This window comes from Salvelinus sp. IW2-2015, linkage group LG18 (assembly GCF_002910315.2).
Source record: "Salvelinus sp. IW2-2015 linkage group LG18, ASM291031v2, whole genome shotgun sequence".
NCBI lineage: Eukaryota > Metazoa > Chordata > Actinopteri > Salmoniformes > Salmonidae > Salvelinus > Salvelinus sp. IW2-2015.
In genome coordinates this window covers 5006327-5021393 of record NC_036858.1, presented here as the reverse complement: position 1 = coordinate 5021393, position 15067 = coordinate 5006327, and the positions used below count along the sequence as shown (strand labels likewise).

The window sequence follows — 15067 nt, the reverse complement described above, 5'->3', positions numbered from 1 at the left end:
CTTTACAAGTCATGCATGCCTTTGAAACTCTATTTCTGAAACTGTGTAGGTTGTAAACAATCACAACCTTTCTCAGGCTTCTTAGATTGGAAGGTATGGTCAGGGCATTGAGGGAAAGAGTTTGATTCTTGCACCCTCAGTCCAAGGGTCCTATAAAGTCTGTAGGAATGCTGTCTATCCATCCGGCTGTGCTCTAAAGCAGCATACTTTCTCCTTTTAAGGGAACCGCTCTGTGTTTATCTCTGGGCTTTGACAGGGACGCGCTTTCTGAAGCGAAGGAAATAAAACGTGACACAAAAAGACACAAAAACAGAACAGGGGCCAAGCTGGAGTCTAGTCGACTGTCAGTTAACATATGACTGTGACACACGATACCATAGTTCTGCAATGTCAATCCATCCAAGTCGATCTCAGTCATTATTCAATAGACTACAACCAAAGCTTCTCACCAGTCTCCACATGGCCATGTGTAGTATTCCCCTGAAAAGCCTGCCAGGACACCCAATTAATGCTGAATATCAAAGGATCTGATTAATTTGGAGCAGCCTGATGAGCAGTGGCATTTCTGTCCATTGTCCTCAAACCCTCTTCAAAGGGAGTGGTTGGCAGGCCACCAAGGGTGTCGGTCTTCTGACACTAGTCACCAGCTGGAGTTCAGTGCCTCCAAAATAACTAATGGCGCCGCTCTCCCCTTTTGTGCTTTTTCTCAGAATATTTTTGAGTCAGATGAGTCATTAGCTAGGTTTCCCTCCAATTGGCYACAGATTTTCATGAGAATATTCGAAAATGTTTGATGTGCTTCCATCAAATGGACTTTTTTCAGATAAAAGGCTGTGCGTAATGACGTAGTGCACATATTTATTGGAAAGGAGCATKAATCTCATCACCTTGCACTTTCACCACCCTGTGAAGTTTATCATAACTTATTTAATCTGTAGCCTAATAAACTGCATGCTTCCCCGACAAGTCATAGTGGGAGGACCACAAAACATGTCATTGCGTGATTCCAAGTTTACTTCGATATGATGATTATTATATCAATATTTCTGAATAAAAGCATTTCCACTGACATTTTTTGCATAATAGATTTTACTGACACAGAAAGATCCCACCTTGTCTAGCGTATCTTGTTTTGTCTACATTTGGAAAGTTTACCAACAGATATTCTGTCTCCATCAGGCCTGTCATGACATTTTTTATCCGACATCTACTTTACCTGCAGAAAAAGGTTGGATGGAAACCTGGTTAGTGTAGCTGAAAGGAATATACTGCAGGGATTTGTTGTGTATATTTGTTTTCTTAAAGTAACTGCCCAGTAAAAAMCTCACCTTTTAAAAGTTAATATTCTGTTAACTCATACCCAAGTAATGTTGTTGACTCATCCTATATTAAACCCGTATTTGTGCATAGTTGGAGAAAAAAACACTTGGAGAAWAAAACCTACCTCAAACTTGTATCTCAAACAGACCATTTAAAAAATGCTTGCTATTTCCTCATAGAGGATGATGTCATCTTTCTTGGCATTCTCTCAATCAGTTTTATGATGTAGTCACCTGGAATGCATTTCAATTAACAGGTGTGCCTTGTTAAAAGTTAATTTGTGGATTTTATTCCCTTCTTAATGCGTTTGAGATGTGTTGTGACAAGGTAGGTGTGGTTTACAGAAGATAGCCCTATTTGGTAAAAGACCAAGTTCATATTATGGCAAGAACAGTTCAAATAAGCAAAGAGAAATAACAGTCCATCATTACTTTAAGACATGAAGGTCAGTCAATCCAGAAAATTTGAAGAACTTTTAAAGTTTCTTCAAGTGCAGTCGCAAAAAACATCAAGCGCTATGATGAAACTGGCTATCATGAGGACCYCCACAGGAAAGGAAAACCCAGAGTCACCTCTGCTGCAGAGGATAAGTTCATTAGAGTTACCAGCCTCAGAAATCGGCAATTAACTGCACCTCAGATTTCAGCCCAAATAAATGCTTCACAGAGTTCAAGTAACAGACACATCTCAACATCAACTGTTCAGAGGAGACTGCGATTAATCACCGCCTTCATGGTCTAATTGCTGTATAGAAACACTAATAAAGGAAACCAATAATAATAAGAGACTTGCTTGGGCAAGAAACACGAAACATGGACATTAGACCAGTGGAAATCTGTCCTTTGGTCTGATGAGTCCAAATTTGAGATTTTTGGTTTCAACCACCGTGTCTTTGTGAGACACAGAGTAGGTGAATGATGATCTCAGCATGTGTGGTTCCCACGTGAAGCATGGAGGAGGAGATGATGGTGTGGGGTGTTTGCTGTGACACTGTCAGTGATTTATTTAGAATTCAAGCACACTTAACCAGCGGTACGCCATCCCATTTGGTGTGGGCTTAGTGGGACTATCATTTGTTTTTCAACAGGACAATGACCCAACACACCTCCAGGCTGTGTAAGGGCTATTTGACCAAGAAGGAGAGTGATGGAGTGCTGCATCAGATGACCTGGCCTCAACAATCACCCGACCTCAACCCAATTGAGATGGTTTGGGGTGAGTTGGACCGCAGAGTGAAGGAAAAGCAGCCAACAAGTGCTCAGCATTTGTACGAACTACTTCAAGACTGTTGGAAAAGCATTCCAGGTGAAGCTGGTTGAGAGAATGCCAAGAGTGTGCAAAGCTAATGCCAAGAGTGTGCAAAGCTCTCAATTCAAATGGTGGCTACTTTGAAGAATCTCAAATCTAAAATATTTTTTGATTTGTTTAACACTTTTGTGGTTGCTACATGATTCCATATCTGTTATTTCATAGTTTTGATGTCTTCACTATTGTTCTACAATGTAGAAAATAGTACAAATAAAGAAAAACCCTTGAATGAGAAGGTTTGACCAAACTTCTGACTGMTACTGTATATGGCATATTTGGGCCCTTTTATTCCCAACCAACTCAAACATTTCAAGCCATCATCGGGCATTATGTAGCAATTACTTATTGAAATACTGCCATGTCAAACCAGTCCTATTTGGKCCCATGGAGCTGGTTGGTGGCCATTTTGTAAAACTGCTTCCCTAGAGTGCAATAGGGGAAATCTGCAATAGCACTATAGCTTGATTTAGTTTTGTGGCGTCATCATAAAGGGATTTTGCTCAAACGGGTTACCTTTGTCCCTGCTGGACATAATGCATTCCTATGGGATTTCTCGTAGAGTGACCTGCACTGGGCAGGTTTCCTGGCACATTTCTAATAAGTGACACAGTGTATAATATCATATTAATTATTACATATCATTGTAATCAGTAGACTTCAGGGAACAGATATCACTTTTGTAGAGTGTCAAAGGTAACTTTGTATTTAATACACCACTTTGAAAGTGAAAATATACACATTTTACTGCGATTTGATGGTTTTTAATCATCGATCATAAAGGACAAAACAAATTCCATATGGTTTTGGTTGTTGATTGAATGAGTACCCCAAACCAATCCAAACATGTTTAGCTATTTTGGGGCTATGTAGACCCAACACAGGGGAATCCATTACCCAAAACGTCAATAAGGGTAAATGCATTTTCACCATTGACCTATAAGGGGCGCTCCATGTCGACCTGGGGCTTTCCTCAAGTCGCACTATATCAGGTTTTGTTCAGCATGAAAAACTACGCAAGTGTGCCAATTTTCACACTTCTATATCAAATAGAGACGTTTTAGAGCGTATCTACTGGACTATGTTGGGGTACGCCCACGCCATTTCAGCACAGAAAACAACTACTAAACAGCTACTTAACAGCTACTTAATAAAAAAAGTATTAGGAAGGTATCTTTAATGTTTTGTACACTCAGTTTAGGTCATATTTGATAGAAATCTGGAAACACTGGACAGTTATTTTAATTAAACATTTTGCTTTACTCACCGTTGATTTTGTTCATGAAAATTGTAATAGAGACTTAGCCTTGATGAGTTGACGATGTTCTTTCACTGAGACTATTTGGAGAGACTCTGTGGCCTTTCAAACATTGATCTGGCATGTCTTTCGGACATGTTCCGTCCATAAATATCCCTTCTGCTGCTGCTGTAACCACAGTGACACTTGATAAGCGTTTATAAATGCGTTGGACTGGAAATGTTGAGGGCATCTAAGGTCCAAGGTTCTTTCACAATGTCTCTAATGTAATTTTAAAGGAAGCATTTCAGTATTGGAAGCAATCTAAATGATAAAAGTCTGTTCTCTCTGTTATAATACTCTACATGTGGACACCCGTTCAAATTATTGCTTTCTGCTATTTCAGCCGCACCCGTTACTGACAGGTGTATAAAATCGAGCACACAGCCATGCAATCACCATAGACAAACATTGACAGTAGAATGGCCTTACTGAAGAGCTCGGTGACTTGCATTGTGGCACCGTAATAGGATGTCATCTTTCCAACAAGTCAATTCATCAAATGTCTGCCCCYCTTGAGCTGCCCCGGTCAACTGTAAGTGCTGTTATTGTGAAGTTGAAACGTCTAGGAGCAACAACAAGTCAGCCGTGACATGGTAGGCCACACAAGCTCACAGAATGGGACCGCTGAGTGCTGAAGCGTATAAAAATCATCTGTCCTCAGTTGTAACACTCACTACCGAATTCCAAACTGCCTCAGGAAGCAACGATAACTGTTTGTCGCGAGCTTCGTGAAGTGGGTATCTATGGCCGAGCAGCGCAAAGCTCGCCACCATTGGACTCGCCGCCATTGGACTCTGGAGCAGTGGAAATGCGTTCTCTGGAGTGATGAATCACGCTTCACCATCTGGCAGTCTGACGGATGAATCTGAGTTTGGTGGATGTCAGGAGAAAGATACCTGCCCCAATGCATAGTGCAAACTGTAAAGTTAGGTGGAGGAGGAATAATGGTCTGCGGCTGTTTTTCATGGTTCGGGCTAGGCCCCTTAGTTCCAGTGAAGGGAAATATTAACGCTACAGCATACAATGGCCTTCTAGATGCTTCTAACTTTGTGGCAACAGTTTGGGGAAGGCCCTTTCCTGTTTCAGCATGACAATGCCTCCGTACATCAAGCAAGGTCCATACAGAAATGATTTGACGATCGGTGTGGAAGAACTTGACTGGCCTGGACAGAGCCCTGACCTCAACCCAATCAAACACCTTTGGGATGAATTGGAACGCCGACTGTGACCCAGGCCTAATCGCCCAACATCAGTGCCTGACCTCACTAATGCGCTTGTGGKWGAATTGAATCAAGTCCCCACAGCATTGTTCCAACATCCGTTGGAAAGCCTTCCCAGAAGAGTGGAGGCTGTTAAGGCAGCAAACAGGCGACCAACTCCATATTAATACCCATTATTTTGGAATGATATGTTTGACGAGCAGATGTCCAGATACTTTTGGTCATGTAGTGTATCATGGTTTTAGCAATTTTATTATATAGTCAGTTTGTTAAATGCTACAGGCTTTCAAGAATGGCAAAACATTTATTATGCATATTGTTCTCTAAAATCTAAATTAAAGAATGATTAATCTGTAATTATACATGGAGTGATAACACTGCTGAAAGAAAAAGTGAGAAAATAAGATTTAAAAAAAAATGTTATACCAGAATTTTGCTACACTGTAATGGGCACGACTGGAGTSCCAGTTAAATCTAATCAGCAAATGAGTGTCGAAGTGTTTCATACGGGGTACATTACAATATTTTAATCCTCAGCTGAATAGTTTTGCTGTTTAGTCAACTGAAAATAAGCTTGCATTATAGTTTTAGTATAGAATGTGTCTTGATGGAACTTGTGACCTTCAGTTAAATCACAGAGAGAAGTTATTTAGATAGTTTTTAATGTTCTAATATTGAAATACAGTTATTGAAATGCCTTGAACATGCAGTGTATGGAACAGAGAGMTTTCTCAGAAGAACACAGTGTTAGGGGTCCCCACACAAAACGAGATGATAAGCTATTCATGCTGATTTATTTCTTCACAAAAAGGCAGAACATTTGATTTTGTCATTGTCTGCGATGCCCTATCTGATTTAATTTGAGATTCACTCATTACTCAAGGAGCCCATCTGTGTCTGCTCTTCCTTGTTGCTTCACTGAAACTCTTCACTTCTGCCAAGCCTCTGGATAAGGCTGTGACAGTTACACAGCTGTAGTCACTGCTAAGCACACATGTTGCCAGGCAGCACTGTAATACACAAGTGACAATGAACTGGTCATCAAAGTGAGATTGCTTTTTACCAAATCACACATGTCCCACTGTGCCAGAATCACATCTTGCTCTCTATTCAACCTTTAATCAGAATGGGTTTTTGATAAGGAGAGRTTCAGAATTCATTTAGCACTCCTACGCGTCTCTGAACAAACACAAGCAGTATGGAAACTGCAAACAGTTGATTACTGTGCTGTTGTCTGTAAGGAGGGTAGTAGTACTGGGGGAAATGGGCAGGTTTATTAAGCACAGGTCCCAAAGGAGATCTCTTGCCTCTTTCTCTTCAACCTCAGGCTCCTTTCCCCGAGGTTACTGTGATGGTTTAGAGCCAGATGTTACAGGTAGAGAGCTAGGCACATTTTGGTATCCACCACCACCCACCACCATCCTCCCACCCCTGCTTCCAGCTGAAATCTATGCATTCTACAATACATCTGATCGCCTGTTCAAAAACAGAAAAAAGAGACTAGGTAAAGGCAAATAATATACTTTGAAATACTGTGGTCTATTGCAAAACTGTCTTGAAAGCTAGCATTGCCAAGTAAATATTTTATCTGATTTGTGGAGAAGTCTTGAAGAAAATGAAGAAAAGCTCAGCGACAACTCTAAGTACCCATCAAATTGAAACTCATTTAAAGTTGCAGCCGCCTGAAGAACCCATCTGACAGTGTCCCACTGTGTGTTTTTGGGACTTCAGGGAAAACAAAGCTATCAGAAGTGGAATATGAATTCAGAACTGGCTTTATTACATCATTGTGAGCACAGCGTTATCTTGACTCCAAGGACATTAACACACAATACCAGTGTTTAAGTGGTGCCGGCAGAACAGAACTAATGCTTTGTGTCTGAGTGTCATCTCTCAGTTCTCCGTACCTCCGAAGGGCAGCAGCACCAATCTACCAGCTCAGCTAGGATTTGCTGGAACAGATCTCCCATCGTGAAACATCCTCCCCCATAGGATTGCAAAGAGAGGGTATATTACTGAAAACTTTTTATATTCTATCACAAGACATCTAGTGGCCCTTTTGGGTACTTCAGATTATCACAGGTGTCTGTAATTTATCTCTGGCCCTCTGTGTGGCCTTAATGCAAAATATATGAAATAATTAAATAAGATGATTTTCAAATAAAAAATAGAATGACATGTTTTGGCGTCAAACTTGTGGCAGTTGTGAAAAGTTGGAAGAGAGTTGCAGAGTTAATAAAAAAATTATACCATTGTTGATTAGATGATTTTTTCATTAGTTAGGCTATTTTCTCTTGAACCATATGGCCTATCCACTGGAAACTCATGTACAATATGGACACAGATAAAAAAAAACATATATACTATATATCAATACATAAAAAAAAAGGTTTTCAAGTATAAATTACTAAAGTTACGATAGATTGCCATAGATTTTCTCTTAATTACCAAAATTACTGTAGATTCCGTTAACCCTACTACCACATGAGACAACATAATAATAATATTAATTCCCAAAGAATAAGTCCATATGATTTTTAAAGTGCCCACACTCTCGATTAGGATACAGTGAAGCCAGAGTACTTCTGAAGCTGGTCTTTTAAGGCAAATTGCTGGATGAGGTACTTGTGGGTAGTCATTCATAGCAAGGCGTCTGAGGTAAAATGCAGGGTAGTAAAATGCCTTATCTTCCCTCCAGCCTATACAAAAGCGCTGGTGTAGAGATAAGAACTGATTCTATTCACATGCCCTAAGGCGGGGAGATGCAGTATGGTGATTTCTGTCTTAAATTACTGGTTATGGGGCACTTCTCTCCAATATGGGCCTTCAAGTGCATTTCATTTCCAAACTGTTGACTGGATGCTCACAAATAGCTTTATTTATAGAGGAAAGTGAAGTTTTTTGGTCTTTTTTGTGAAAGCAGTCTGTCAAAAGAAACAGARGTTGAGCCACACTGCAGATTCTTATTCACATCTACTGTTTCATTTGCTAATTGTTCTCAATTTAGTGACTTTTTCTGCACTTTATCTTCAGGAACAGAACGTTACTCTCTTTTCATTCAATTCACAGGTCCAAGGACTTAATCAAGGAGGCCATTCTTGACAACGACTTCATGAAGAACCTTGAGCTTTCTCAGATCCAAGAGATCGTTGACTGCATGTACCCAGTTGAATATGCCACAGACAGCTGCATCATCAAAGAAGGGGATGTGGGCTCATTGGTGTATGTGATGGAAGGTAAGCATTGTGCGAAAAGTCAGCCATGTTAACCTCCTATGTTGAAGAAAACTCAACTTCCATTTGCCTTTTTGAACTTTCCAGTTCTAAAAAGTTCTTAGAGGAACCCCTCTGAAAAGAACATTGAGGAACACATTTGTAAATGTGGGTTCAAACTAGAAACCTTTTGTGATGGGAGTGGTTCAATTTTAAACCTTTTTAATAATATATTGTAGAGGTGGCAGCCTATCAGATTGGAGGCGTGGCTTTCAGATAGTTCTTTTTGGCCACCTGTTACAGTAAATGTCATTCCTGTTCATCATGTTAAGTTTGTACACTGTAAATTGACTAGCAATGGGTTCTTGAGGAACTCCAGGGGTTCCTTGAGGTTCTCCYGCGTTCCTCGAGTCACCACTAAGAGTGTACTGTATCTACTGTGGGACTTTCATGGTTAAGACCTTCTGTTCACATCCCTGTTATTCATCACCAGTTTATTTAAGAACAGYTCTGGAAACAATGACCGACAGTAAAGATGCATTTCCAGGAAAGTGAATGAACGGTCCTCTGCTGGGCTGTAATTCACCAGTTTGTCCCCCTGTGAGAAATCAGCCATTAATGAAGGAATGGAGTGAATCCATCAAGGCCAGAGGGGATAGCATAGCTAGCGTTAGCCATGATTCATGTCAACTGTTCCTTTCAGTTTCGTAACCACGGAAATGTCATGATTTCTTATGTCATGTTTATTCAGCAGAGCCAGAGCAAAACATTTATAATGGAGTGGGATTTGTGAGGTGTGCACTTCACTGCGTTGTATGGGTTTTGACTGAAAGCTATTCTGAACCTGACGACCGGACGAGACAAGAAGTTGCCAGATCCCTCCTGCTAACTGGGCAACTTTTGCAATTGTTTTGTTGTCTGAATGAGGGAAATGCTGTAGATTAAGAGGACTCGATGTAGTTTGAAAGATGAGACGTTGAGGATTATAAATACAGCTTTCATTTTATACAAGCAAGCCAAACACCCATGAGTCCAAATGTGCACMTCACATTTCCATATCATAAAACTCATGTCATATAAAGTGTCAACGCTTATGATCATTATGTTTATGTACAGCTAAAAGATGACATAGCGTCATACCCTGGGTTGTTCTGAACAGAATGAGCCTATGTTTGTCTACTGTCAATAACATAATTGTGTGATGGCGGGGATGCAGGGTTGTGTTCCACACAAAACAACTACAAGTGTGCTTGCTGTAGTTCCTCAACGGCACAATTAGGAGAGTCCAAAAAAGCACCTCATAGATGTAGACTATAAAAGTGCATTGAAATTACTTAGGAACTGTGCCCACTTTGGAGAAGTGTGTGGCATCTTGGAGATACCAGTTAGTCCTCTCACTCAAACCCTTGTAAATGTTTTGTTTTATGTTGCACCTAKCCCATGTCATGACTGACCACGAGAATCCAAATATGTCAGATCAGGTTTGCAATGACTAACTTCAATCAGACCCCCGTTCACCCGTAGAGGGGGGAGGATAGAACTAGTGGGGATTAACAACTCACGTCCTGTTGTAAATCAATGGAGAAGATCCAGACCTGTGCTCTCCAAATTCACCAAAGGAATGTGTTTCGTCTCAACAGACTTTTTCCCACTGAAACTCTAACACGTTCAAAAGCGAATAATGGAACAATATTTCTAATGTAGAACGTGGGGAATGGTTAGAGGCGATCTATAGAACACRAACGTCATTTTGTTTGTTATTTTGTGATCTCACWAAAWWTMTTATAAAGGAAATACTGTAACTTGGAAAGTATACCCACTACATGGARGAAGTTTCCATACTATGGGTTGTGCATGTATTATGGGAAATGATGYAAGTGTTTTTGTTAAGAGAGGGATATGATTTGAGAAGCTATAAGAGATCATTATTTTCCATAACTTTGCACAGTGAGTAATCACCTCCCCGGAGTGAGTTCGGAACTGCCGGAACTGCCCCTTTCGAGCAAAAGGTATAAATGATGCGTTAAGAAAAAACCCAAAGCAGACCAGAAAAMTGTGAAGCTGCAGCGGCGCGTTTAAAATGGTTTGAACTTTGAATCTCAACATGAGTTGGAGACGATCAACTCACATCCCGGACAAATCATTGGTACGATGAATAACAGTCTTTAGCTGAATGTTAAAGTCAATTCACATTTACCAGGAATATTCTTATCATGTTACTAATGTAGCCAGAATATTTTCAGATTTTGTTATCAACAAATGCGGCGAAATGTACAGTAAATGTATAATGCACATAAAATCACCAGTGTAATGTTTGGATTCAGTCTTAAGCCAGGTGAACTGTTGTGTATTCACRTTTGGTCTAATCATTTCCCCATTATATCCAAACTGTTCCCTTTCAATTGCTACCATGGTTATGCATATGATTTTCATATTTCTACTGTAAAAAAACATTTCAATTTAGCCCTGTCCATAGAGGCCAATTCCCACAACTGTAAAGGGTTAAGGAGCCATAACCAGTATGTGGTCATTTTTGTTCCAAATAGTTTTTGTCCCAATATGTAATGGTTCAGTTGTTACATACCATTACGGGGAACTTTACAGYAAGATCCTGTTCTCAGAGGAACTGGGTGATTTTTTTGGCACAGACATTGCTGTTGAAAAGAAGACTTAAAAAGCCTGTTTACACCAGTTTCTTCTTCCCAGCTCCTTTTCGTGTCTTTGTTTCCTATCTTGATACCACATGGAGTACTCTGATAGCATGCTTTATGTATGTTATCAGAGTACTCCATGTGTATGTATGACAGAAATGACAGAGAAAATCCTTCTCCAAGTCATGAGGGGTTCTTAGTCCCTCTGTTATTCTGTATAGTATGCTTACTTACTTAGTTTATTTCTTATTCTTATTTCTTGTTTTTTTTCTAGTAATACATTGTTATTGATTATTGCATTGTTGGGTTTTGAGTTTGCAAGAAAGGCATTTCACTGCACTTGTGCATGTGACATTAAAACTTCAAACTGGTCTTGAGGAAGATGTGTAAGCTGATTTCAGAGAACCTATCTTGGCTTAAGCTGTCATTGTGCCACACTCTGCCATTGATTACGAGTAAGCAAGACAAATACCCTAATCTGGCCACAGGCGCCCACTACGGCCGAGCAGAGTTGAGCAGGGAGGGAAGCTGCCTTGATGCGGTTCAAGGTGTCCCCGTCGATGGAGCCATGAGGGACCAGTGGATTTGCTAATGGGAAGAAAATTGATTCTTAGAGAAGTTATTCTCCCGTCTGATGGGATTCACCTTGAATGTGCTCCTCAGCGCTACTATACCTCCAATATCACGTCATTGTCACACCTCCCAAGCCTGGTTCTCGACGAGGCTAACACAATGGTAACATCTGAGGAAAAGTTATCAGAAAAAAAGTGAATTTCTTGTGAAATGAAAATGATAAAAACTAATTTGAGGAATAATGAATTTATTTGTGGGTTCATTGTAGGTCATTGACTTCTTTAGAGTATGGACAAACCACATGAAGTAGACTTCCCTTTGAGCTACTTTCTCCAACCACACCCAGCTGTGCTGTATTTATTTGTACACCCGAGGTGAAATATATTAATCCACAGGCAGAGCTTTTCAAGTTTGAACATTTTTACTTTTTTAGCAGCAGGGCATCTTGCTCAGTGCGGCGTTGACTACGGGCACCAGACACAAAATGGGTCAGCTAAAATAAACAGAGCTTTTCAATTAGCAACAGATTCATAGCCTAACTGAGCCTTGTGGGCAAGGAAACAGACCACAGTATCTGTCTGTCCTCCGGCAGTTCCAAATTTGATTTGTCTTACTGCTTCTGTTCCTCCATTWAAATAACAGATAATAATGAATTAAACTTTTATAGCGCTTTTCATTACAAAGTGCTTTAAATGCTTAAAAAACATGCAATTCTGAAAAACCTAAACATATAGAAGATCATGGCAGACGGGGTAGTTCATTAATGCTTTGAGCAGTCAGCGTCAYGAGGAAGGCTAGAGTAGAGGCAGTTTGGAGATTAAATGGAGGGGGGGTCACATCCAGGGGGTTTCAGACTGGTCCAGAGCCGACAACACTACAAATTAATTGGTCTCATTGACATGTGTATAATGTCAAAACCCTAATTTGCTTTTGATAACTAATTAAAGGTGCACTATGCAGAAATCGCTCCACCATTTCATGTTTGCCTTATTTCAGTTTGTGACAAAACAAGCAATCATAGTGTAGACAATCATTTCCCCCCTCTATACCACTGTGAAATATATTTTCCATAACCAAAAAMATAGTATTTTTAGCTTTTTGAAGCTGATATATAAAACCGAACMTAAAAGACTAAAAAACTAAACTTAAAAACGAGGAGCATAGAAATAGCGCACCTAGAACAGATCTACCACTCCTTAGACGTTCTTTCAATGAGAATCACAGATCTATCACAGATCTATATATCTACTCACATTTCTATGAGAATTTGATCGGGTCGCCGAAAAGTTARATATTGCTGCTTTAAACTCATTAATGAGTTTCATGTTGTATAAATAATATGGGATTGAATGGTTTCCCTGAATACTAAATCTATCACGTAGATCCTTGATTAATGATGTATTTACCATGAACACACGACACCTCTGACATGCGTGTCATGGCCATTAAAAGAAGAGGACCAAGGTGCAGCGTGGTTAGCGTACATTTTCTTTTATTAATAAAAATGACGCCGAACAAAACAATAAACACTACAAAAACAAACCGTGAAGCTAAAGGCTACGTGCCCTAAACAAAGTCAACTTCCCACAAACACAGGTGGGAAAGGGCAGCCTAAGTATGGTTCTCAATCAGAGACAACAATAGACAGCTGTCCCTGATTGAGAACCCTACCCGGCCAAAACATAGAACTACAAAACATAGAATATAGAATACCCACCCCAACTCACGCCCTGACCAAACCAAAATAGAGACATAAAAAGGATCTCTAAGGTCAGGGTGTGACAATGCGTCTCTATACGCTGTGGATAGATCTTTCTAGACACAAAAAGGATCAAGGTTTAGCAGACGGGGCCTCTCCATTAGACTCTATGGAACAGAGAAGAATAATTAGTCTCACTGCAGCTGTCAATTAATAATGGCCTCGTCACTATTGCTGGACGTTAATTGGAAGAAATATCCTGGCTAATGCGCCTGCTCTCCCGAGAACAGCTATCTAGCGTTGGACACAAATAAATTACAAGGAAGTAGAAACCCATTGATATTCTAACACAGCACAGCTAGCTAATGAAGTGTTCGCCTCACTGAGGAACGAAATGGAAAGAGAGAACATATTTGTGCGTGAGTGTTTGTTTGACACTTTGGGTTTTTCTGTGCCCCAGACAGGAATAAACATCCTCAGCCTTTTCCCAGTCTTTTTTTATTGGCCTGTTAAACCCACAGATGGACTCCAAATATAATGTGAGATATAAACAGGAAGAGGAAATGACCCGAAAGAGATTCTGATGATGACAAGGCGCTATACTTGGGTGATTTTTAAATAGGATACCACCGTGAAAAACTCATCAATTCTGTTTTCGGAATGGGCACAGATTGTAGTGGATATTTGCTCTCTCAGCCAACAAGTTACACTTTACAGTCATAAACTAAATGCAGCCAAGCTGTCTCAACATGGATTTGGTTGCATAGCAACGTGCTGGATCCTCATCCTTTGGCAATGTTGTTTATTAAGATCAACATTAATATGCAAAAGCCCAGCTGAACCGAGACCTGGAGTTTTATGCTACAGTATATCCAATGGACTGAGAGGGTTTGAAGTAAACAATTTAGGCTAATATAATGGATGAATATACTGTATGTAAAGTATTTGCTATAAGAGAAGTCAAGTCATAGCCTACTTGGACAGCAGCCAGGTGATGTCATTTTCTATACTGAGGAAAACACACACCTGAATTTGTCAGGTGCGATGCACTTCTGTTCCAATGCAAATTATTAATTCAAAGTTACAACCAACAATGTTTTGGCAGCTYGCTGATAAAGATACACTGCGTGAGAAATGAAGAGTTTATTTCCAAAAAGCTATTTTTCATAAAAAAATATTGCTTGTGGGTATATTCATGTGCGTGTAAAATATGACTGTTTTCAGATTTTAATTAATAGATTTTAGATGTGTAGGATTATTATTTATTTTTTATCAAAACGCTATATAACCTTTATTTAGCTGGAATGGAAGCTATATTTGACTGTGTTATGTGGTTGTCTCACCMAGCAATCTTAAGATGAATGCACTTACTGTAAGTCGCTCTGGWTAAGAGCATCTGCTAAGTGACAAAGTTAAGATCTCATATTACTGTATTGGATGATTATTWWTWTTTTTWAATATTGATGTCAAAAATGTATAATTTATACACTGAGTGTACAAAACATTAAGGACACCTMCTCTTTCCATTACATAGACTGACCAGGTGAATCCAGGTGAACGCTATGATCCCTGTTAAATCCACTTCAATCAGTGTAGATAAAGGGGTGGAGACGGGTTAAATAACGATTTTTAAGCCTTGAGACAGATTGTGTATGTGTGCCATTCAGAGGGTGAATGTGCAAGACAAAGATTTAAGTGCCTTTGAACAGGCTATGGTAGATGCCAGGCGCACCGGATTTTGTCAAAATCTGCACCGATGCTGGGTTTTTCCTGCACAATAGTTTCCT

General features: G+C 39.9%; 1 protein-coding gene across 1 annotated transcript in view; it reads left to right on the top strand.

The window, feature by feature from the left end:
- Positions 1 to 15067, top strand: part of LOC139029125 (cGMP-dependent protein kinase 1-like) — a 144071-nt gene that overhangs the window by 6409 nt on the left and 122595 nt on the right. The window contains exon 2 of the mRNA XM_070448257.1: positions 8215 to 8381. Coding sequence (XP_070304358.1) covers positions 8215 to 8381 — 167 coding nt within the window. The remainder of the gene's footprint in view (positions 1 to 8214; positions 8382 to 15067) is intronic.